Source organism: Eucyclogobius newberryi, unplaced genomic scaffold (assembly GCF_026437365.1).
Source record: "Eucyclogobius newberryi isolate DKJ021-1_F unplaced genomic scaffold, fEucNew1.0.hap1 SCAF_22, whole genome shotgun sequence".
NCBI classification, from domain to species: Eukaryota; Metazoa; Chordata; class Actinopteri; order Gobiiformes; family Gobiidae; genus Eucyclogobius; species Eucyclogobius newberryi.
The window spans coordinates 12,685,840-12,709,660 of NW_027315857.1; the positions used below are offsets into that span (position 1 = coordinate 12,685,840).

General features: G+C 40.8%; 1 protein-coding gene across 1 annotated transcript; it reads left to right on the plus strand.

Moving 5' to 3' along the window:
- Nucleotides 1–201: 201 nt before the first annotated feature.
- tbc1d19 (TBC1 domain family, member 19) lies at nucleotides 202–23,809 on the plus strand. Its single transcript, XM_072459158.1, has 21 exons — nucleotides 202–398; nucleotides 560–632; nucleotides 1,711–1,756; nucleotides 3,225–3,300; nucleotides 6,000–6,074; nucleotides 6,695–6,758; nucleotides 8,438–8,484; nucleotides 9,000–9,110; nucleotides 9,190–9,262; nucleotides 9,594–9,632; nucleotides 14,112–14,224; nucleotides 16,919–16,993; nucleotides 17,069–17,131; nucleotides 19,646–19,730; nucleotides 19,883–19,927; nucleotides 20,033–20,065; nucleotides 20,692–20,801; nucleotides 20,972–21,063; nucleotides 21,410–21,525; nucleotides 21,607–21,677; nucleotides 23,566–23,809. The coding sequence occupies exons 1-21, from the start codon at nucleotides 303–305 to the stop codon at nucleotides 23,638–23,640; spliced, it is 1,578 nt and encodes a 525-aa protein (XP_072315259.1). The 5' UTR covers nucleotides 202–302; the 3' UTR covers nucleotides 23,641–23,809.
- The last annotated feature ends 12 nt before the right edge of the window (nucleotides 23,810–23,821 follow it).

The window sequence follows — 23,821 nt, forward strand, 5'->3', positions numbered from 1 at the left end:
ACATTTTACTTAAGAAGCATTTTAAGTTTTACTCGAGTAAATATTTGCAAAAGTATCTGTACTTTTAAGTAGTTTTTAAGTAACAAACGTGACTAGTTCTCATTTACTGCAAATAAGATCCATGGCCATGCATAAAAGAGACCGGAACCAACTTGCCAAAGGAACCAATGTTTGATGTTGTTTCTTCCGTACCGTTGCTAGGTAATGTGTGCAGTGGGCTTTTGCTGCTGCTGCTCTGGATGCTGCACCATCATTTACACGCCCTCTAAAACTAAAATAAAGCTGCTCCATCACCGCCAATAATGAACGAAGACACCGAGTTATCGCTGACAATTGCTCAAATCGTGCAACGCCTGAAAGGAAGTCATTTACACTCGCAAATAGAGCGACAAGCCAAAGTAAGGAGCGTTAGCATGTGGCTAAAGCTAAGATGCGGAGCGGCGCAGGTGCCTGTCAATCAAAAGGGCTGCTGCACGTGTCATTCCATTCTGCATGTTTCTCCTGACAACTGTTAAATCTAACTCATTGTTTTAACTTGTTTTTCTTTCTTTACGTGCAGGAATGTTTACATCAACCCGAGATTAAACTGGGGTCCCTTAAGGAAGATGTGCGCAATTTCCTCAAAACGTCAGGTGAGAATCAAACCTGCAGCAGTGAGATTTAGACAAATGAAAGTTTATGAGTCAAAATATTAAAAAATACTCACATCAGTGATTTAAAAACTCCAAAGACAAACCAAACTTGTGAGACCAAAATTGTCCACTGATCGCACAATTCATAAAGTTTATTTTCAAATGCAATACTTGACTGATTTAATCATGTGCAATACCGTCATATTCATGTGCAATTACTGTCATACTCACACGCAATTAATGTCATATTCATGTGCAATTACTGTCATACTCACACGCAATTAATGTCATATTCATGTGCAATTACTGTCATACTCACACGCAATTAATGTCATATTCATGTGCAATTACTGTCATACTCACACGCAATTAATGTCATATTCATGTGCAATTACTGTCATACTCACACGCAATTAATGTCATATTCATGTGCAATTACTGTCATACTCACACGCAATTAATGTCATATTCATGTGCAATTACTGTCATACTCACACGCAATTAATGTCATATTCATGTGCAATTACTGTCATACTCATAAGCAATTAAGGCCATATTCAGGTGCATATAACTGATGTAAATAAGAGCGTTTACTTACCATTAGTATTAGTATTATTTAGTCTTATGCTAGCTATTTTTACTTTACTTTATTATTATTTACTTTATTTTATTATTATTTTATCTTTATCTTTTTATTTTTTTTATTATTTTTTTTCCTCCATTCCCTTTTAAGATATGAAAGGAGTTTTGTTTAAAGAGTTTTTTGTTTGGTTTATAAGAGTTCTTCTATTAAGAGTGTTTTTTTGAAACTTCCTATAATCTGTCTTTTCCCCCTGTATCTACTACGTTGTAACACTGAAATTTCGCTTATCGCTTATCGCTTATTTCTTTGTAATTATGTCAAAATCTCGTCTTGTGAACCCAAACTTGTCTTGTGGAAATTAGTTTCGTCGCTCTACAATCAAATTCTGACCTGTCGATGTTGAACTATAGGAATTGTAGAATGTTGCAATGTGAGATTGTGTTCACGTAAATTAAGATGATTCTCGTTAACCATCTTTCTTGTTCACCCTTACAGGCTGGGAGAGAAGGCTTCAGAATGTAGTGTACAGGGAGCTGCACGTGTAAGACACACCCAACACTTCATGCACTACAAAATATATGTTTTTTGTAATACTTAATTTAGTTATTGACTCAAATACGTGTGACTAACATTTTAACAGAAGACATAATTTTCTTTTAAAGTTGCTGTTGGTAAGTCTCGCTAAACGAAGATCCCTATTCAAGGAATTAGAGAGAAAAAGAAAAAAAAAAGAAAAAAAAAACTTTCATATTGTTAGTTGTTCCAAATGGTCTTTATTGTACAATATGTGAATCATTTGATATTCACACAATGGGAAATTCTTGCTTTAACAAAACTAGAGAGACACTTTAATGGTGAGAAAGTTCTTCACATGTTTCAATGTGTCTCAACTGTGTTAACAATGAAGTGCTCTCTGGCAAATTAGTTTTTATCTTATCGTCCTCGTCAGACTAGTTTAACTGGTTAAAAGGTTCCTTTACATTCCATCTATATGCAATAAATCTAACTCAGGCATTTAACACACACATGCTGGCATTATGTGGCTTATTGTTAGACTCTTTCTGTCCCTTCACGGCTTATGAAAGACGAAACTAAGAGAGGTAAAGACTTCACCATAACAAGCAGAACAACTCTCACAATGAAGTGTGTAGTAAATCTAACAAGGCCCACAATGTGCTGATGGATAAAGAGCTTGCACGGCTAACGTGTTTGAAATGCCAGTGGTGTTGATTGACTTGGTCGTAGATGGCACAAACATAAGCCAATGCTTCATGTACATGTTCTCATTAATTACTTGTTAATTATATTGTCATACGATTCTGTTACTATAAAAAATAAAAAAGCCTTGGGCAAATGGACATGTTTTGTCCAGCAGGAATCCCTGAAACTACGGGAGAGCTCAGTGTACATCTAAAAAACATAATACTTCTATGTAAACATTAACTTGAGCTTTTTGCATCTTAAAAGTAACATTATTTTACTTGGTGGGAAATCTCATTTCATGTGTTCAGAGAATCCCTGCTTATGTGTGAATGGTTCTAAGAAGCTTTTCATTTGTTTAAGCCCATTGTTCTTCCACAGTGAAGTAAAAAGCAGCACGTCTTACCTGGTCTCCTGAGCTTACCTCTTAATGCATTGCTTTTAAAGCATGACGCTAACTGACTAATGCATCTCTCTTTTTGCTATTAGTCAGCTCTATGTGCTCTTACACTTGTTTACTTTACACAGAATGTTGTTTAAGAAACCAGGCCCTTGAGTCATTCAATATGCTTAAGGGGAAGAAGACGAGGGGGATAAAGGTGACATCTGGAAGTTTGGGACTCTTTTCCAAATATTTTTTATCCTTTATTTGGTTTCGATTTCACATGCTTTGAAATGACACAACATGGTAAATATATATAGAGTCAAAACTTACAATTGCCTCAATATTTTGTGTAAATCCATTCTCCTGCTTGATCTTGATTGACGCGTCGCTCTGCTGGGCCATGTTTTGTTTGTGCTTACTGCAGGCAGCAGCCCCCCTGTCACCCCGCGGCTCCCCCGGAGCACCTCAAAGAGCCACTGGCCTATATGCGCAAGGCCCAGGTCAGTCTGTCCACTCACATCCTCATCACGGCTCCTTCATCACCACCTTCCTCACTCGGCCTCTGTCACCCAACTACAAACAGCACATTTAGTCACAGCCATCTACATAGGACTCTGGAGGCCCGGAATATGTTGTTTTGGATTTAGAACTTCAGATAATAGAATTTCAAAGTAGAGTAGTGGAAATGGTGGGATTAGTGCCACTTGTGAACAGCTGCATGGAAGACTAGCGGTTATTGTTGTTTTGTGGCTGAAGTTTTGTCCTATTATCATTGGAGTTAAATAGAACAGCTTGCATATAATTGGATTGGATGTTTTTATTGGGAAGAATATCTGAACTGGAAAGCAAACAAATCAGTTTGAAGAGGACATATTATTCTTGTGTCTCCTACATACATCTACGTCAGGCTCCAAGGAATTGTTATTTCTGCTAATCGTTTAATCTAGCTATTATACTTCAATGAATGGGTAGTTGTTTGTTTTGCAAATACATTTAACTCAGATAAAGCTTTAATGACTCCGCTTGAGGACATCCTAATGGAGTATATTTACAGACTGCATAGGTTTTTGTGTGATTTTGATGCAATTACTGCACTGTCTGAATCATAAAACCTCTTCTTGGCACAGAGTATGAATAACAGAAAAAATTAAATCAAATCTGAAAACAAAGTTGCTCTGGGGGCCGGGAAAACGGACATCTTTAATGCTGAAAAATAAAGCTTACTCAAATATGCATCAATTTATTTGTCGAGCACAATTAACACAAAATGCAATTCAAAGTTCTTTAGGCGAGAGTTTTTTAACAAGTTGTTTCTCGAGCCCGCTGACGTCAAAAACGGAGATCCTAAATTTATTATTATTTTTTTCTATTTTCGCAGTTTTTTTGTTGCAAAAACCTCTATAAAAATAAAAATGTATTCTGCACCAGCAACTCCGACCGAGTTATATAACTTTCGTCCGAACGTCGGAGAGCTTTAAAACTCTCGCCTCACGGCTTCCTAGATCGACCATAAATCCATGAGATCGACCGGTAGATTAACATGAAGGATGTGAGGTGGGCGTGGCTTTGGCTCGGGCTCCCATTCATTGAACTTGTGTTCGAACGAGGAAATGAAGAATACACGTCTTGACCGATTATATCAGAATCATTTTGTCGTTGCCATTTAAATAGCATAAGTCCTCCTCATGTGTACATTTCCAGCTCGTCTGGAGTCACGTTCTCATCGGATCGCGTTGTAAGGACGCTACTTGTCCTGATGAGTTGATCTGAGCTGCGTGTCCACGACTCGAGTGTGGGAAAAATTACTACGCCGTTGGATCAAATGACTGTGGCCAAATTTAAGCTGCTCAATAAGACATTTTCATTCATTGCACACTTTGTGTTCCTGTCAAGACTCAATAAAGTTTATCAAACCGACTTGTTTGGTCACGGGATGATTCATTTTCTGAGAAGCTGTCAGTCTGGGACTACTTTCTGTCTGATCACCAATGGCAGCGGTCCATCTCTGAAACCTATGGAAGGAATGTTTACTTTAAAAACAGATTACAATGGATGTAAGGGTGTTAAACAGGCCATCATAGTACTCCACATTAAAGGTGAAGTTCATTCATTCACCAGGCTTAGGGTTTATTGTGCAGTTGGCCAACATTTAATCAAAAACATTGTGAACAGGATGCACACCAGTGGTGCATCTATTATCTTACATCATTGACATTTTGCTGAAGCCATCTTTTTTGAATGCTTTTGTACCGCTCAGTATAATAAGGGTTATTTTCAATGTCTTGCATTGATAACTATAATTATGTAGATAATGTGTGGACAATAAAGGATTATCTTATCTTATCTTATCTTATGTAGAGAGGTGGTAGTAGGGCCTATATTCTAAGAATCCAAGAAATGTATTCAAAATAAAATTGTATTTTTAAATTCTCCTCCGATTTCTGGATGGTAGAGAAAGATGTGATTTGATAATGTGAAAATGTAACTTAAAAAAAAAAAAAATCCGTCCTCCCCTCTTAAAAGATGCCAAGAAAATCCGTCAAACAACAAATTAAAAAACATAAAAACATGAATCTGTTTAGAATAAATGTCTTTCGGTCATAGACATAACTAAACATCACAACACAGTTTTTTTTTACTCTGCCAAGATGGCTAAAGTTAGCTCTGCTATGTGGTAGAGCCATGGTGGAAGGGTAAAACGAGGTGGAATGTGAAATGGAATGCTCTGGAATCCTGGAATAGTGTCTTTGTTAAGGTTGGCCCTAAAAAGAAGGCATCTCAGGGCTTTTACAATGTTTAAGGAAAGTTCAGTTATCTTATCTTTATGAGAAACTTCATACAAAATCATGCTTCCAAAAGAACTGAAGATTAAAAAACTAAATGGAGCAACTTTATTGAACACCTAAAGGATAAAGAACAAAGGTGAAATCAAATGAACAAAACAGAGCGTAAAAGGAAGAGACTGTCCTGATGGTTCCCTCACGTCCTAAAGACCTGGACTCTGACAGGAACGTTTGTAAATGGATTTGATTGCTGAATTCTGGACAATATGCCTTCGGACTGAAATGTTTTGGATTGTTGACATGTCCAATAAACTCTTGGAAAAAACTAAATAAATAAAATAAGTGTTTTGAATCATACGGGGCCCTTCCTCCCTGCAGTGTGTAACTGTAGTGTGTGCATGGTGTGTCCCCCACAGGCCAGCTGGGAGAAACGTGTCCTCAAAAGCCTCAACAGCATGAGCACTGAGCTGGGAGTACCACTGGCTCGAATGGTAACGCTCTTTAACTTTACTTTAGAAGGTTCCAGTCATATATCACGGTTCATTTTGTCCACTGATATGCTTTGTATGAATGTTTATCATAGTTTTACATCTGTCAAGTGGCAGTTTGTGAAGACAATTTGAAAAATAAGTTACAGAATACAGAATGTCTATGTCATGAATGAGTGACATTCCATCGAATATTCTGGGACAATTTACACAAAACGGACACATTTTTCAAGGTGTTCTCAGTTGTTATTGTTTGTTTAATCAAAACTAATGTGTAATCTATATGGATTTTGGCTTTTGTTTACAGAATTGTTGCTTGGTAACAGTTGTAGAATTCCCTCTTTGTCACATCTGCTGCACACAAACAATTGGTGAAATCATAATTATAAACTGAGGAGAAAAAGGGCAACATAATCCTACATATAATCTTGTTCACTATATTTAGTTAGCTATGTTATATATGCTCTTTAAACGGTACTGAAATGTGTTCCAATGTCTGCACTTGTAAGTTATGAGAGTGTTTATTAATTTGTCTCATAGGACATTTTGTCTTTTGGATTCTACTTTTGATTTGTTTTGACTGCAGATAGTCTGTTGAATTCTCTGTTTTCCCACCCACACAGAGGCCGGCAGTGGAGCAGAAGGAACTGACCAACAAATGGAACGAGATGGGCACAGACGAACCAGGTCTGGAGCTTTGAAAGATTGTTGTTGACTTTTGTACATTAGTCAGATGCAGATGCTCTGGTCTAACGTAGAGTCATTTCCCCTGCAGGGTTAATACTATAAAGTACTATGTAGTTCATTATTTTAGATTTATATTTGTCATTTCTTGGCCATTATCGTTTTAATAGTGACATTTCACCATTTTATTTACATGTTACTATGTTTTAAAATGTGACTTTTTATAATGGTATATGTATGACCCCTAGGACAGAGAAGTGGGTGGAGATGGGGGGTATGTGAAAACAGACATTATCTGAGCACACGTGATTACTCAAACATACAGGAATCCCTTGAATTTGGTCACAATATAAGCATTGTAAATTAGACTGATAATAAGGAATATACTTGATTTAGCTTCTTTTTTAAAGTCAAGGTTTTATACAATAGAACAGGGGTGCCCACACATTTTCGGCTCACAGGCTACTTTTATATTCAACAAAGCCCGAAGATCTACCTATAGATCCAAATTATTGTATAATTTAGTATAATTTTTATTTTCAGTATTAAACAGGTTTTTCATTTTTGTTTGACCATAATTAGGCTATAGAAACACAATGTAGGCTTTCATTATAATATTGTTTATCATATACAAATGTGCAGAGAGAGAAAATCTGCTATTTAACTAGACCATTTAATACAGCTGAGTATATGAAAATAAAATATACTGACCACAACTACACTAAATGATAGAATAGATAGATGATGGTATTGGGCACCCCTGCAATAGAGAGACATTTTCTTTATTTTTTGTATGCCTTAAAAAGATGTGGTACATGTGATACATTTCTTTTGTATTGGTTTGTTGTAGTAAATGTTTAAAATGTCAATCCCGTCTGTCCCACGTCAGTATATAATCGTCGGTATGAATGGGCAGGTAATATATGAAGCTATATGAACGAGTTTGTATGTAATATTGTCTGCTGAAAGGAATGTTGCAACTCTGTCTAGCCTTTAAGGGTTGCCATGGCAAACAAACCTGCTACAAACTGTTTCTGTCCATGGAATCAGACACAAACGCCCTTTAAATTATAAACTACATTTTGCGTAATAAACCAAAACATTCTATTAGCCCCATGTACTGAACTACATAGTACTGAATAACTCCAAATCCTTTTAAGCGGCCAGTGCATTTCACTTTACAAGCACCTGTTGCACAAGATATTTTATTGAGGAAGAACAAAATATACATCTTAATCTTTGGTGAGTAAACGCTGTGTAAATGCAGCACAAAAAGCATGGTAACCCTCCCATTCAAACACCACTATCACTCTCGGCAATAACAGTGTGTGCTCTGCGCCGTCTGGCCACTGTAAACACCGACTTTTTCAATCTCGAGCCTGTCCAGACGTCTTGGAGCGAGCAGCACCCTTCCTTCCGCCCCGAACCTGATCCTGACCACACATACACGGCTGACACGTGGATTTACTCTCTGGAAGTCCCACTTAGAGGCAGCCGAAGGTGCACAAAGCCCCGCTCCGCCGCCCTTTTGACCACAACACACCGCTTTGTTCTTAGTACACATATGATAAAGCGTCCCGCATGCCTCAACGCATTTGTATAGTCTCGATATAAGAGCCGTCCCATCTGTCCTGGAGTTGGAGGTATTTCTGTAAACTAATACTTGTGATGTATCGCTGCAGATTTGAGTCGCTTCAGGCCGGTCTATGCCCCCAAAGACTTCCTGGAGGTAACTATCCCATTGTCGATTATCTTTAGAAATCGGTTCCGATTTCGACACTTTGTACAAACTGCCACACTTTGGTTTATACAGGTGTGTCCCATGCTCCGCTTTGTTACCATTTATTTATGTAACGCTTAGGAGTGTGCCAAAAGACGAGCAAGAATGTGTAGCGTGTGCGCGTGCCAGACAGGATGGTGTTTTTGAGCGAAATGATTAATTCTGACTTTTTAAATGCAAATATAGGTTGAAATGTGGTGATTACAGGCTTCAAGACAGAGAATATGTACAAATAAAGTGTATTGTAATTAAATTATTGTTCTTTTTAGATACTTTTGCTACAACGTTTGTTATATAAAGTATTTTCGTTAGCTTTTTAGTGTTTGTATTGTCCACACAACCAATCCAATGCCCAAAATACAACAAACTGACAGCACACACAGTTGAATTTTTTTTTTTTGTCTCTCTCATGTCAGTGATTTATGTTCATATTTTGCTATAAAACACAACATTTTGCGTATCAGGTTGTAGTCGGCTTGAGAAATCCCAACCACGACAACAACGAGGAGGTGAACGTTCAGAGCCACTGGGGTTTGATCCAAATTCCCCTCAACGTCCGGGACATCCCAAAGCTGGTAGGAGCGCTTTTTGCCTGCGTGAGCGTTTGGGAATTTTAACCTTCTCTTTGTTTAAATTTTTCCCCCTCAATTCCAGAGACGGGCCTTTTCAGAGCTGAGCCTGAACACGGGGCAGCTGGGGATTGACGATCACGGACACGTTCACCCTGGTATCAAGTGTTTGTTTTGTTTGATGCAGCGTAATTATATTTTTAGACGGGGTTATTTCAAGCGGACCCTTTAAGGCCTTTAAAGGTCTTATTATTGGCGTCATAAATCTGTCTGTGTTAATTGTACACATATCTGCTGTTTCCCGCTCCTGTGCCTCGCGTCGCTCTGGCTTTCCTCAAACTCTATCTCTGTTTGGAAATCGATAGTATTATTATTGTTGCCTCTTTAAATAGTATCTTATCCTTTTCTTTTTTTAACTCCTAGCGATTGCCTTCGTTTAAAAAAACATAACCAGATTATTTTGTTTGTTTCTCTTTGGTTGCTATGAAGATCTGTTTGAGAACGAATATGTTCAAATCGGGAAGAAAGGTAAGATAACAGTAACTTTGCTACAGTAAAAGGTGCACGGTGTAACCTTTCTGGTGTGGGGAGCGCCACCTGCTTGTCTCCATGGAGATGTTCCACAGTACAGTGTCACTTCCACAGTACAGCGTCACTTCCACAGTACAGCGTCACTTCCACAGTACAGCGTCACTTCCACAGTACAGCGTTACTTCCACAGTACAGCGTCACTTCCACAGTACAGCGTCACTTCCACAGTACAGTGTTACTTCCACAGTACAGCGTCACTTCCACAGTACAGCGTCACTTCCACAGTACAGTGTTACTTCCACAGTACAGCGTCACTTCCACAGTACAGCGTCAGTACAGCGTCACTTCCACAGTACAGCGTCACGTCCACAGTACAGCGTCACGTCCACAGTACAGCGTCACTTCCACTGTACAGCGTCGCTTCTACTGTACAGCGTCGCTTCTACAGTACAGCGTCGCTTCCACTGTACAGCGTCACTTCCACAGTACAGCGTCACTTCCACAGTACAGTGTCACTTTCACAGTACAGCGTCACTTCCACAGTACAGTGTTGCTTCCACAGTACAGTGTTACTTCCACAGTACAGCGTCACTTCCACAGTACAGTGTCAGTACAGCGTCACTTCCACAGTACAGCGTCACGTCCACAGTACAGCGTCACTTCCACTGTACAGCGTCGCTTCCACTGTACAGCGTCGCTTCTACAGTACAGCGTCGCTTCCACTGTACAGCGTCACTTCCACAGTACAGCGTCACTTCCACAGTACAGCGCCACGTCCACAGTACAGCGTCACTTCCACTGTACAGCGTCGCTTCTACAGTACAGCGTCACTTCCACTGTACAGCATCGCTTCTACAGTACAGCGTCGCTTCCACTGTACAGCGTCGCTTCCACAGTACAGCGTCACTTCCACAGTACAGCGTCGCTTCCACAGTGCAGCGTCGCTTCCACAGTGCAGCGTCGCTTCCACAGTGCAGCGTCGCTTCCACAGTGCAGCGTCACTTCCACAGTACAGCGTCACTTCCACAGTACAGCGTCACTTCCACAGTGCAGCGTCACTTCCACAGTGCAGCGTCACTTCCACAGTACAGCGTCACTTCCACAGTGCAGCGTCACTTCCACAGTGCAGCGTCACTTCCACAGTACAGCTACAGCGTCACTTCCACAGTACAGCTACAGCGTCACTTCCACAGTGCAGCGTCACTTCCACAGTACGGCTACAGCGTCACTTCCACAGTGCAGCGTCACTTCCACAGTACAGCTACAGCGTCACTTCCACAGTACAGCGTCATTGTGCAGCGTCACTTCCACAGTACAGTGTCATTCCACAGTACAGCGTCACTTCCACAGTGCAGCGTCACTTCCACAGTACAGTGTCATTCCACAGTACAGCTTCACTTCCACAGTGCAGCGTCACTTCCACAGTACAGTGTCATTCCACAGTACAGCGTCACTTCCACAGTGCAGCGTCACTTCCACAGTACAGTGTCATTCCACAGTACAGCGTCACTTACACAGTACAGCGCTACTTCCACAGTACAGCTACAGTGTCACTTCCACAGTGCAGCGTCACTTCCACAGTACAGTGTCATTCCACAGTACAGTGTCATTCCACAGTACAGCGTCACTTCCACAGTGCAGCGTCACTTCCACAGTACAGCTACAGCGTCACTTCCACAGTACAGTGTCATTCCACAGTACAGCGTCACTTCCACAGTGCAGCGTCACTTCCACAGTACAGCGTCACTTCCACAGTGCAGCGTCACTTCCACAGTGCAGCGTCACTTCCACAGTACAGTGTCATTCCACAGTACAGCGTCACTTCCACAGTACAGTGTCATTCCACAGTACAGCGTCACTTCCACAGTGCAGCGTCACTTCCACAGTACAGCTACAGCATCACTTCCACAGTACAGTGTCATTCCACAGTACAGCGTCACTTCCACAGTGCAGCGTCACTTCCACAGTACAGCGTCACTTCCACAGTGCAGCGTCACTTCCACAGTACAGTGTCATTCCACAGTACAGCGTCACTTCCACAGTGCAGCGTCACTTCCACAGTACAGTGTCATTCCACAGTACAGCGTCACTTCCACAGTACAGCGCCACTTCCACAGTGCAGCTACAGTGTCACTTCCACAGTGCAGCGTCACTTCCACAGTACAGTGTCATTCCACAGTACAGCGTCACTTCCACAGTGCAGCGTCACTTCCACAGTACAGCTACAGCGCCATTTCCACAGTACAGTGTCATTCCACAGTACAGCGTCACTTCCACAGTGCAGCGTCACTTCCACAGTACAGTGTCATTCCACAGTACAGTGTCATTCCACAGTACAGCGTCACTTCCACAGTGCAGCGTCACTTCCACAGTACAGCTACAGCGTCACTTCCACAGTACAGTGTCATTCCGCAGTACAGCGTCACTTCCACAGTGCAGCGTCACTTCCACAGTGCAGCGTCACTTCCACAGTACAGCGTCACTTCCACAGTGCAGCGTCACTTCCACAGTGCAGCGTCACTTCCACAGTACAGTGTCATTCCACAGTACAGCGTCACTTCCACAGTACAGTGTCATTCCACAGTACAGCGTCACTTCCACAGTGCAGCGTCACTTCCACAGTACAGCTACAGCGTCACTTCCACAGTACAGTGTCATTCCACAGTACAGCGTCACTTCCACAGTGCAGCGTCACTTCCACAGTACAGTGTCATTCCACAGTACAGCGTCACTTCCACAGTGCAGCGTCACTTCCACAGTACAGTGTCATTCCACAGTACAGCGTCACTTCCACAGTGCAGCGTCACTTCCACAGTACAGTGTCATTCCACAGTACAGCGTCACTTCCACAGTGCAGCGTCACTTCCACAGTACAGTGTCATTCCACAGTACAGCTTCACTTCCACAGTACAGTGTCATTCCACAGTACAGCTTCACTTCCACAGTACAGCGTCATTCCACAGTACAGCTTCACTTCCACAGTACAGTGTCATTCCACAGTACAGCTTCACTTCCACAGTACAGTGTCATTCCACAGTACAGCTTCACTTCCACAGTACAGTGTCATTCCACAGTACAGCGTCACTTCCACATTACCGCGTCACTTCCACAGTCGTCACTTCCACAGTACAGCGCTACTTCCACAGTACAGTGTTACTTCTGCTCGCCAATACCTTGAAAATATTCTTACATCTCCATGGAGACAGGAAAAATTAGAAAGGTTACATAGTACAGCTTTAAGAACCTTTCATCATAATGTATTTACCATTGGGGAAATAAACTACCACAAAGTAAGACATTATTACTAAGAATATTGAGCACTTGCCAACGAGCTTTTAGACGAGCGACATTGGGATTTTGACAAACATCATATTTTCTTGTCGATATTTATACCATTCTTATGTCTATTTCTGCTTTCTGAAGATTGCTGTCAGAATGCTAAATTTATCCCCCGTCGGTCTTTGAAGAAAAATAATTTGTGGAAATATAATAATAATGAAGCTGTATGAAATGTTCTTGATTAAATGATTAGACGGCTCTTTGACTCAGCGCTGCGCTATTACACTGGAGTAAACATTGGGCTTATTATTGGTCAAAACTAAACTGAGCCTCCTGCAGTTCCAGGCCAAAGGCTCGGCACTCCCAAATAGGACATTTACAAGGAATGTGGGTTTATGTTACAAGTGCCCAGCATCTGAGATCAATGACAGCATGTTTTTACATTTGTGATTTAGGGCAGAATAGAATTGTTAACCTCCCAGTATTTTCCAAGTGTTACTTTCAGAAAGTTATGTAATAATATTTTTTTAGGATTGTGTTATTACAAGTAAAAGCATAACAAAGCAATGTGTGTCGAGTCGGTTTAATGTGTACAATCCGCTGATGTAACGGGGATAGTCTTGTTTTCTGAGGAGTAAAAGAGATCAGACCAGAGACAATGACAGGTTCTCATGTCTAATCATTACTTAGTTTGGTCAATATTTATCATATTTTACAAATCAGTCCAGTGGCAGTTTGTGAAGAAAAATTTAAAAATAGCTGTTGAGATGGACAGGAAGTAGAGCTCTGAAACGATAAGCGACAGGCCCTCAAAAATGAAGAGAATTAACACGCAACTGACACTATTTTCCGACAGTTTTAAACAATGATTTGACTGAATAAAGATGTTATCAGTTATTTTTCACATCTGCTGCCCATGTCCAACCAGGAAGTATGATTATAAATATCATCCAGATTGGAGAAAAATGGGCAGCGAAATGTGTCGTATGCACTTTAACCATCGCAGAGTGCCATAAAAATAATAGATTACGTACGTGTTTACTACATTTTGCTTTTGAATTCCATAAATAGCCTTTTGCACACTCTATGGGCTCCTGTAGCTCAGCAGAGACGTACCTGAGCTCTCAACGCCACGCATCGACTGAGTGAATAAATAATGTATAAGTGCTTGTCCGCTCACATGTCTTGTGCGTGCAGTGCTGGAGGAGCAGGACAGTGCAGCAGCGCAGCAGTACAGCAGGCAGGGCTGTCCCACCGGGCTCCGAGCAGATCTGTGGGCGCTCGTGCTCAACTCCACCAACCAGCCACAGGTACAGCCCCCCCCCCACACACACACACACACACACACTCACTTCTCCCCCCCGAGCCCGCCTGTCACTTATCATTTGTCAGAGACCTGTCGGACGTACAGCTGCTGTGATTCCCAAAGTGAGGGCAGCCTTTTGACATAAATTGTGTACCGGTATATATTTTTGCTGGTATCTTAAAGAGCAACTAAAACAGGACATAGTTTATCTTTAAAGAGAAATGTCAAGCTGCTTTAGGCTGTTTCAAGCTTCAGAATCTGTACAAGCGTGAATGGATGTTTACTCTGAATAATGATGTCACGATTTAATATGATAGTGTCACAAGTATTAATAGAAACTATATTTACAGTCTTTATGAAATCAAACTTTCTAAATGAAAAGTGTGATTTCATCCTGGTCTGTATCTGGCACTAGATGTAACCCTGAGTAATAATTGGCTCATTTATTGTTTGTTGACATTGTAAACAAACCTATAGCAGCTTTTTAAGGTATAAAGATATAAATGTTTTTGTTCTGTCTTGGGAAATTAATATATTTCCTCAAGTGTTTCCACACTAGAGCCTGTTTTACATATGTCATTTATTCACACGACATAAGGGCTCGGTGTGATTCTCCTGAAGGTGTTCATCTCTGCTCCTGTAGCCTGTTCCTATTGGACAAATGCTAACGCTAACATAATCAAATGCTAGTGTTTTAGTGCAATCAAACCGCACTGTCCCCTGCTGCTGGTGCTGGTGCTTCTGCTTCTGCTTCTGCTGGTGCTGCTGCTGGTGCTTTTGTTGGTGCTGCTGCTGGTGCTTTTGTTGGTACTGCTGCTGGTGCTTTTGTTGGTGCTGCTGCTGGTGCTTTTGTTGGTGCTGCTGCTGGTGCTTTTGTTGGTACTGCTGCTGGTGCTTTTGTTGGTGCTGCTGCTGGTGCTGCTGGTGGTGCTGGTGTGGCAGAGAACGCCTGTGTAAAGTACAATTGAAATCCTGGTGCCTGTAATAGCCGGAGGTGCCTTTATAGCGACTTTGGGCTTCTTTTTTGTCATTTGTCACTTGTCACTTCTGACAGTCATGGGTGGAGTTTTTTTTTACCTTGCTCCCGAGTGGTGCCGTTACATAAAAGAGATGTTTTTTTAGCTTTTTTCTGTTCAGTTTCATAATAATAGTCGGAGTAAGCCCTGAAATACAGGCTTTTGACTCAATATGTTCTGTATTCCAATGATAATGATCGAACAATATTGTATTAGTCCAACAGAAAATGTCTTTATTTTAATATACTAGTTGAGGTTTCATTATTAAACTTATTACATTTTTATCGGCTCATTTAGGTGTTTTTATATTTTGCATATCTTCAAAACAACATTCACAATATACGACTGGAGCCTGGCTCTAGTTTCTGCACAGACTCTGCACACCAGACTGTGCGACAGGTGCTGACGAGGAAGGTCAGGTCAACAAGTAGTTTTACCAGTTAGTCTGAAAGTCTGGAAAGGCGTAAAAATCCATCCATCCATCCATCCATTTTCTACCGCTTGGTCCCTTTTTGGGGTCGCGGGTGACTGGAGCCTATCCCAGTGACTTCGGGGCCTTAGGCGGGGTACACCCTGGACAGTGGCCAACTTGTCGCAGGGCCAACACAGAGACATAACAGACAGTTCACTCTCACATTCATTCACTAGGGCCAATTTAGAGTCACCAATTTTACCTAACACATACATGTGTTTGGACGGTGGGAGGAGCCGGAGAATCCGGAGAGAACCCACGGTAACACGGGGAGAACATGCAGACTCCACCCAGAGAGATTATGTGATGTTGGTCTGGTCCGGGAATTGAACCCATGATCTCCTTCTTGGGAGGCAAGAGCGCTAACCGCCTTTGCCACCGTGCAAACGCAAAGGTGTAAAAATCCTTCATGATAATTGCTGCATCTCCCATAACTCTGCAAGACGATGGTACAAACTGAACAGCAGCTCATTGCACATCCAGTAATAAGACAGCACGAAAATAAAATGCTGGAATCTGTTTTAAACCAGCCCATTGTGAAGCACAACTTAAATCAGCTCCAGTTTGACATACAAATGGCTCTCGACTCGTCTGTCAGGAGAGCCGTGTGAGTTTGTGCAGGGCTGATCACTTCCAGGCGGCGGCTCACATGTCTAACAGGACACTTTCACCGCTCCATCCTCCCGCTCAGCCCGCTCAGCCCGCTCATCTGTAACCACCTGTCTGACACCGCCGGAGACACTCGGAGTTAAGCCATGCTGTCGGAAACGCGGCGTCCATCTGTTAGCGCTGGTTTAGTTCTGCTGTCATTACTGTCAAGAGCGCCATTTTCACTGCTCTTCTAATAGGATTTGGGACGATGTTCATCTGTAATTGTACTAATGCTAAATAGTTTGGTTTGTTGGTGAAATATGAAAAACTCTACTCAATAAAGCACTAACTAACTTATTCAATTCACAACAGTGGGTTACGTGTTGAATCATGTGCTTACCTTTATATTTTTACCTTATTTGAAAGTTTATATCAGCTTTTTTACTATAAACGATGTGTTCTATATTTAAATGTTGCATGTCTTCAAAACTACATTCACAATATTATCTAAATTCAATATATTGCCCACCGCTTCTGCCGTTTGTGTTCCGTTTTAACAAGCATGAGGTTTTAAGATTTTGAAAGTATATTTTACACGAATTGTCCACTTGCGTTTCAGGACGTGATGTACTACGAGCAGCTGAAGGCCGGAGTCATCCACCACGACCTGTTGGTGGACAACCTCATCTACAAGGTAAGAGCTGACAGTGCGGCGCAGGAAGTTCATCACTCTGCTGCCGAGATAACACGTCCTCTGCTCGTCTCACAGGACGTCAAACTCACAGCCAGCAACGACGACTACTACTTTGTCTTTGAAGACTTCCTCTATCAGGTACACGGGCCGGCCGCGTTCGTCTCCGTGTCGTAATTGTCAGCAAAACGACTCGATTCTTAGTGTTTGTATTAGCTTTTTACTGTGGCCCTGTCTTGGAAAAAAACTGCTGCTTTCTTCAATTTTGGTTAACATTTTAGAGTAAGAAAATCCAACATGACCCTGCTTTTGGATATAGTTTAATATCCAGCTACTAAAATATTGATAGTGTTATTTTCCCATCATTAACTGTCCACCCGCTGTGTGTGTACCTGCTCCTGCTCAGCGGTTCAGCCTCTGCACTTATAAATATTGTTTTGCAAAAAAAGAAATTTCACTCCGAGGTTTGAAACCCGACGTCTGAGGACACCTTGAACGCAGAATTAGATTAAAATATTCTCACTAAATGTACTGAAAGCCGTCTTTGTGATTAAACTTGTCCGTATCTCGCAAGGGAACATCGCATCGAACTATGTTGTATTAGTCCTTTTTCCTTGCGCGGCTAATGGCAGATAGGTCTATAGACACAAGGTAATCCGGTTTATTTAGCAGCTGTGAAAATGTCAGAGCTTAATATGGCATTGAAGAACAGGAACACTGCTATCTGTGTCAATATTTATGGATGACAAATCTACCAAGCAGTGAAAGCATCTAGTCCCTGATGGAGTATGGGCAATGTTAGTAGATATGGCGCACTGATTACTTTCTACTTGGTTAGTAGGCAGGTTTCCCATGTGTTAAGTATGCTTGAGTATACGGGTAATACTGTAATGGTGTGGCTATTGTGTCTAATCTGAAGCGTAGTAATCATTCCCTTTCCTCTACAACTTAGTGTAGTTACTTAAAGGTGGAGGTAAACAATGCGTCCTCTTTACAGACCGAAAGAGAATCCCACCACGTGAATAGAAGAACTGTAAGGGAAGGACAAAGAGTGGGGTTTGTTAAATGATGTCTCGGAGTTGGATGTCAGTGAGAGAAAAAACGGAAATGGTGTAATCTTTTAACAAAGAAAGGTTAGAACTATGGAGTTTAGAATCTTTCAAAATTACAGTCAAGAAAGCAGAAAATTATAGCATCCACCTCCCGTTACATTTAAACCACCTTCTATTACCATCAAACTAGAAAATATGTATAGACTTTAACCATTACATTTGTTCTAAACTTTTAAACACCAGTTTAATGCCTTGGTGTAGGTCTGCTGGCTTAAACACTGTATATTATTTTTATGTATAACATTTATACAAGAGGTCCTGCCTTTCACTGTAGCAAGCAGAATATATTCATTTATTTGTTTTTTATTGTTGAAAAATTGCTTCGTAACAGTTTAAAAACGTACTTGTTTGACCTGGAGTTTCTTTAAATAATCACAAGTACAGAACAGTGGGTGTAGATGGGGGGTGGGTGTAAACAGACTTTTTTGAGCACTCAAACCTTGAATACAGGATAATACAGGATTACTCAAACATGCAGATATTAATCAAAAAACTAATGATGAGGAAACACATTTATAACACAAAGTGAATAGTCCATTTGACATAATCTCTCCCCTTTAAACATGTAGAATATAAACTAGAAAACAATTCCTGAGGAACTGCACAAAGGTGGATGCTTAGAGTACTTTTTAGATCAATACCAATTTTAACATTAATTTTGATTAGGGCTGTAATTCTTTAGTAATTGAGTTGATTGATCAGTTGATGGTGTTTTAGTTGACCAAAATGATTATTATTAGATTCAAAGGATTTATATGGGACCACAGTTAAAAGAAAATAGATATGGAGCAAGTTAAGTGAAGATTTTGGAATGAATCTTGAGTTTAATCTAACTTACATAGCAGTGCCATGTGGTCAGGGCAATCAAGACGAGCAGTGATTGACCAATAAAATCTAAAATGACCTATAAATGCCACATCACGCCACCATTATATATCATATCTAACATACAAATACACTGTTTTGTATGAAGAGTTGTTTTAGCATAAACTCTCTTGTGCAGTTCGGGTCAGAGACGTGGAGAAGCTGAATAGTTCTGACCAGCTTTTTAGTCGAAAAGGCCACGTCTTTGATCGACCAAGAGTTTCTTCAGTCAACTCCAGCCCTAAATTTGCCCTTTCCCAGACAAAGAATCACGCTCCCATCAACGATCCTGTACCAGTCTCTTTTGGGTCTCGGCAGATGATTTCCCCCCATATAATTTGCCAGAAGTGTCTTGTGGAAATGAACTCCCTTCTCAAAAAGGACAGAAATGGCCCTGTAATGGAAAATGGCTACCACTCGAATAGCTATCTTGCGCGGGAGAAGAGGGAGCATTTGAGATACTTTAGAAAGCTTCATATACACGGTGATATACACGGTGATATACATGCTGATATACATGCTGATATACATGCTGATATACATGCTGATATACATGCTGATATACATGGTGTCCACGACTTCTCCGCCCTGGTTTTTATGTATTCATGGAACTTAATCTGTCTGTCATTCTTTCGTCTTTAATCAAAAAAAAGTTAATATATTTCTGATTGCATGCCAGGTTTTGCTGTGTTTTTCTCGCGACACCGCCGTCTTGGAACACTTCAAGTATAATAGCGCCACTCCGCCCAAATCCTACATCGAAGGTAAGGCTCATGTGTCTTTGAAGCCTTTTGGCTGCTCCAAGTGCCAGTCCACTCCACTGACCTTGCATCCCACGCATGAACAAGTGGTGGTTTCATTTGAAAAAAGACCGAACAGACAGCTACGTTCTATTAGGTTTGTGTCCATGTTGCAGGGAAAACGGGAGTGGAAGAGTGCGCCGTGGTGTACCCTCCCAACGGTGAGCCAGTCCATCTTCAAATCCACATTAACATAAAGTCGTCGGCCGCTTCAATCACGGTTCATTCAGTTAAATTGCCTTTATAATCGAGTCTCATTTGTGCAGGTGTGATCCCTTTCCACGGCTTCTCGATGTATGGTAGGTCTGTTTTATTCAATTTGATTCTAGTTATTAAGGTACTATGAAGATGTTGGTGCTCATTTGGGCCGCTCTTACATGATTACAGTGTGATTATAATCTTTTCTCCCGGGCACAAAGTTTTCTAATGTGCTGTGTAAACAAACTAGAAACATGTCCTCCAGACTCCAATTTGAATTGTGAATCTCGTTCACAGGTAAAATGTGTTATTCGGCGTGCAAGCAAATTGGGTTTAGAATCCACTAAGCTTAATAAATGTTCATTTACTGACCTGGCATTATGAGACGGTATTATAAGTGACCAAAAATACCATGGTACGATGTTATATCTATATAGATAAATTCAAGGGATTTCTTCAACATGAAAGTGTTTACGTATATGATATTACTTCAGGGAAACGCAGAGCAATTATCAGGGCAAAAGAAGTAGCCTACAGGGATTAGGTCAATATCCAAAGCATAAAAAGCACAAGCCTTTTAGTGCCACAGTTTACCTTAATATGGGTCAATTTCACCTTTATATTCTGTAAATAGAGCTTATTATGTTAATACACTCTACTTGTCTCACTAGATGATTTTTGCTTTTAGCAACGGCCTTTAGTTTTTTCCCTTTTCTTTGCTTCACAGTTGCTCCTTTGTGTTACTTGTACAACGAGCCATCCAAACTCTACAGTGTGTTCAGAGAGATGTACATCCGCTACTTCTTCAGACTACACTCCATTTCCTCTTCACCTTCGGTAAGATCCTCTGAGGGCGAGAAAAACCTTTCTTTCTTTGTCCAGTTAAGATATTAAGTTACTCCTATTTAAAATAACAACTTGTGGGATGAAGGGTGACACCAGTAATACTCAAGTATGATTATGTCCATGCTTTATCGTTTACCTCATAAAGATGACTTCCTGTGTAGGGTATAGTGTCATTGTGCCTGCAGTTTGAGAGGCTGCTCCAGACCCACCTGCCTCAACTCTTTTACCATCTTCGACAGATCGAGGCGCAGCCGTGAGTTAAATTCAATTTAAACTTACATTTGCATTACGTTTTTCTTTTCATATACAGGACAGGCAAGAGCATTTTCATTTTTATCCATTCAAAACGGCAACTTACCATTTATGTGTTACTGCCATCTAGTGGTAAAATGACAAAAGCACACTGTCCAGAAAACAATCAGTACAAATAATATTTTCCTCTTTAAAAATCTGAATCTAAACTTGTTTTGAAATGTAATATTAATTCAATGAATACTGGTTATTTGTAAACTGAAATAATAATAATACAAATCTGTGTTTGCCTCTTTGAGTTGCCATGCTTCTCCTTTAAAAGTCATTCCGTGTTGTTTTTGGCCCAGGTTACGCATAGCCTTCAAGTGGATGGTGCGTGCCTTTTCCGGATACCTCTCCACTGACCAGCTCCTGCTCCTGTGGGACCGCATCCTGGGATACGATTCCCTGGAAATAGTCGCCGGTAAGCACCTGACCGTTAAGGACTTCTCCATCTTTTATATTGAACACAACCTATTTGTATCTCATGCCCCCTTCGCCGCAGTATTAGCAGCTGCCGTCTTCGCCTTCCGAGCCGAGAACTTGATGGAAGTGACGTCGCTGGCATCGGCCGAGGTATCTCACATTTTACTTGTGTGCCTGAAACTGTCCCTCACATAATCTCAGGACAGAAATAGCTCCTGATGATCAGCCAGGTCCAGTAACGCCGTCCTCTGCCTGCACATGTCAAAAATGAAAAAATGGCCGACGAGACATCTCAGAAACCCCAACTATTCACCTCCAGTGCGCGCCAAGGCTCGCCACCCTCTCAATCATTATCGTACACCTCAAGATCTTTGCACATAATCTTTTGCGTCATCTTACATTTTGTTTTAAAACTTCCCCCAAAAACAAATAGTGACTTCTGCCACTCATTACAGTAACGCCTAATTTATGACTTGTGCATACCTGAACTTTATACCCTGCTCGCATACCAAAGTGTCGCATATCATCCGACTGAACCCAAGTGTAAACTATATGATGACTTGCTACACAGAGCCCCTTGCCCGGTTCTAAATGTGATCAGGTGTATGGGGAGCGAGGGCCGAGGGTTCAACTACAATATGACGCATTGGGGCGACAGGGGGCTTTGAAGATGCACGCCCGCTCTATTTGCTTGCTCATGCACCACCTGCCCCAAACCCAAGAGGAGATATCATAACATGGCGCTCCTTGGTTTTATATATAGAAGCACATGTCCAGTGTTGAAATAGTACCTCTCCTCTTTAACATGATAGCAGCTCTAAATTAGGTGTACCCCCTACGCCCTCAAGAGCGGCGCAGGGGGTCGGCGGGGGAGTGGCGCGTCTCGAGCGTTGATTGTAAACCTTTTGTTGTTACCTTCGTTATTTATAGTCTAGTCTTTTTTTAAATACCATCACATGAACAAAAATGTATGTATAATTTTTTTTATTTATCCGTATGGCTATATCCAGATGATTTTATGCCCATCCAACAGAAATGTGCTAAATCATGTCTGTATTCGATTATTGATTATTAAGTGAAATTATTCTAAAATTGCCAACAAAGTAGTATCACTTTATTATAACCTTTCCCTTGTTATATTTTTCCATTTGCCCCCCATTTTTTTGCAACAGCTCTTTTTGCAGCTTTTTAAAATCATTGTAAACAATATAGCCAGTATTACAAAACAACATATATATCACAACAAAATAACATGTATATATACCACAATAATCTCAATATTTCAATAATCTACCTACCCTTTAGATTAGACATCATCATTAGACATCTAAATGCAACTGTATACCATTTTAAAAATGCCTCACCATCAGCATAAACGTAGATCCAGAGCTGTGTTCTCAGGTTTAATTATCAGACAAATGGGAAATGTCTGTAAACATCCATCTCAAGAGTGTCGACATATCACTACGTAAACCTATATTATATTTATTAAAAATCTGTATATATATGTGTGTGTGTGTATATATGTATAAATATATGTGTATATCTGTATGTACCGGTATATATTTCTCTGGTGGCTGCACTTTACAGACATTTCACATTAGTCTGATAATGAAACCTCTATAAAGGTTTACTAGACTATAAATAAAATGTCCGTCAGACATATCTCCCTCAAAGTACAGCATGTATTGGTCTCATCTGTCCCAGTGTGTTGTAAATTTGTCATTCAATAGTTTATCAAAGATGAAAAACTATGGTAAACTTTGAGTCTTAACCTCAGCTCATCTGGACAATTACAAATTTAGAGCTCCTATTCTAATCACAAGAGCTAAAATGATATACTTGTTTAACTATGTGAAAATAAGCTTGCACAAATGATGCAAGTGTATTCATCTTCTCTTTTTATTTCAAAACGGTGTGCTAAAGCAAGATGCCCTTTCTCTTTTGGGGGTAACATTAAGAATGCTTTGGTCAGGTCGGATGGGGAAAACTGATCCCAAAAGTCATTTCTACGATGTGGCTTTCTTACATTTTGCAGGCCGTCCTCGCTGATCTTTCGACGCTGAAGGTCATGCCACTCATCCAGATCTTTCTATTTGCCACTGCAATCTAAGGACCACGGTTTATGTTGTGGTACGTACTCTGCATACCACCTGGACGGAAGAAGGAACACTTCAAAATGCCAACTGCCACACCTTTAAAGCACTTGTATACCTCCTATCTGTCCATAACAAACGAATGATAAAGACTTGTGCAGAGTTCACGCACATCAACATGTCTTGGGAGAAAATCTG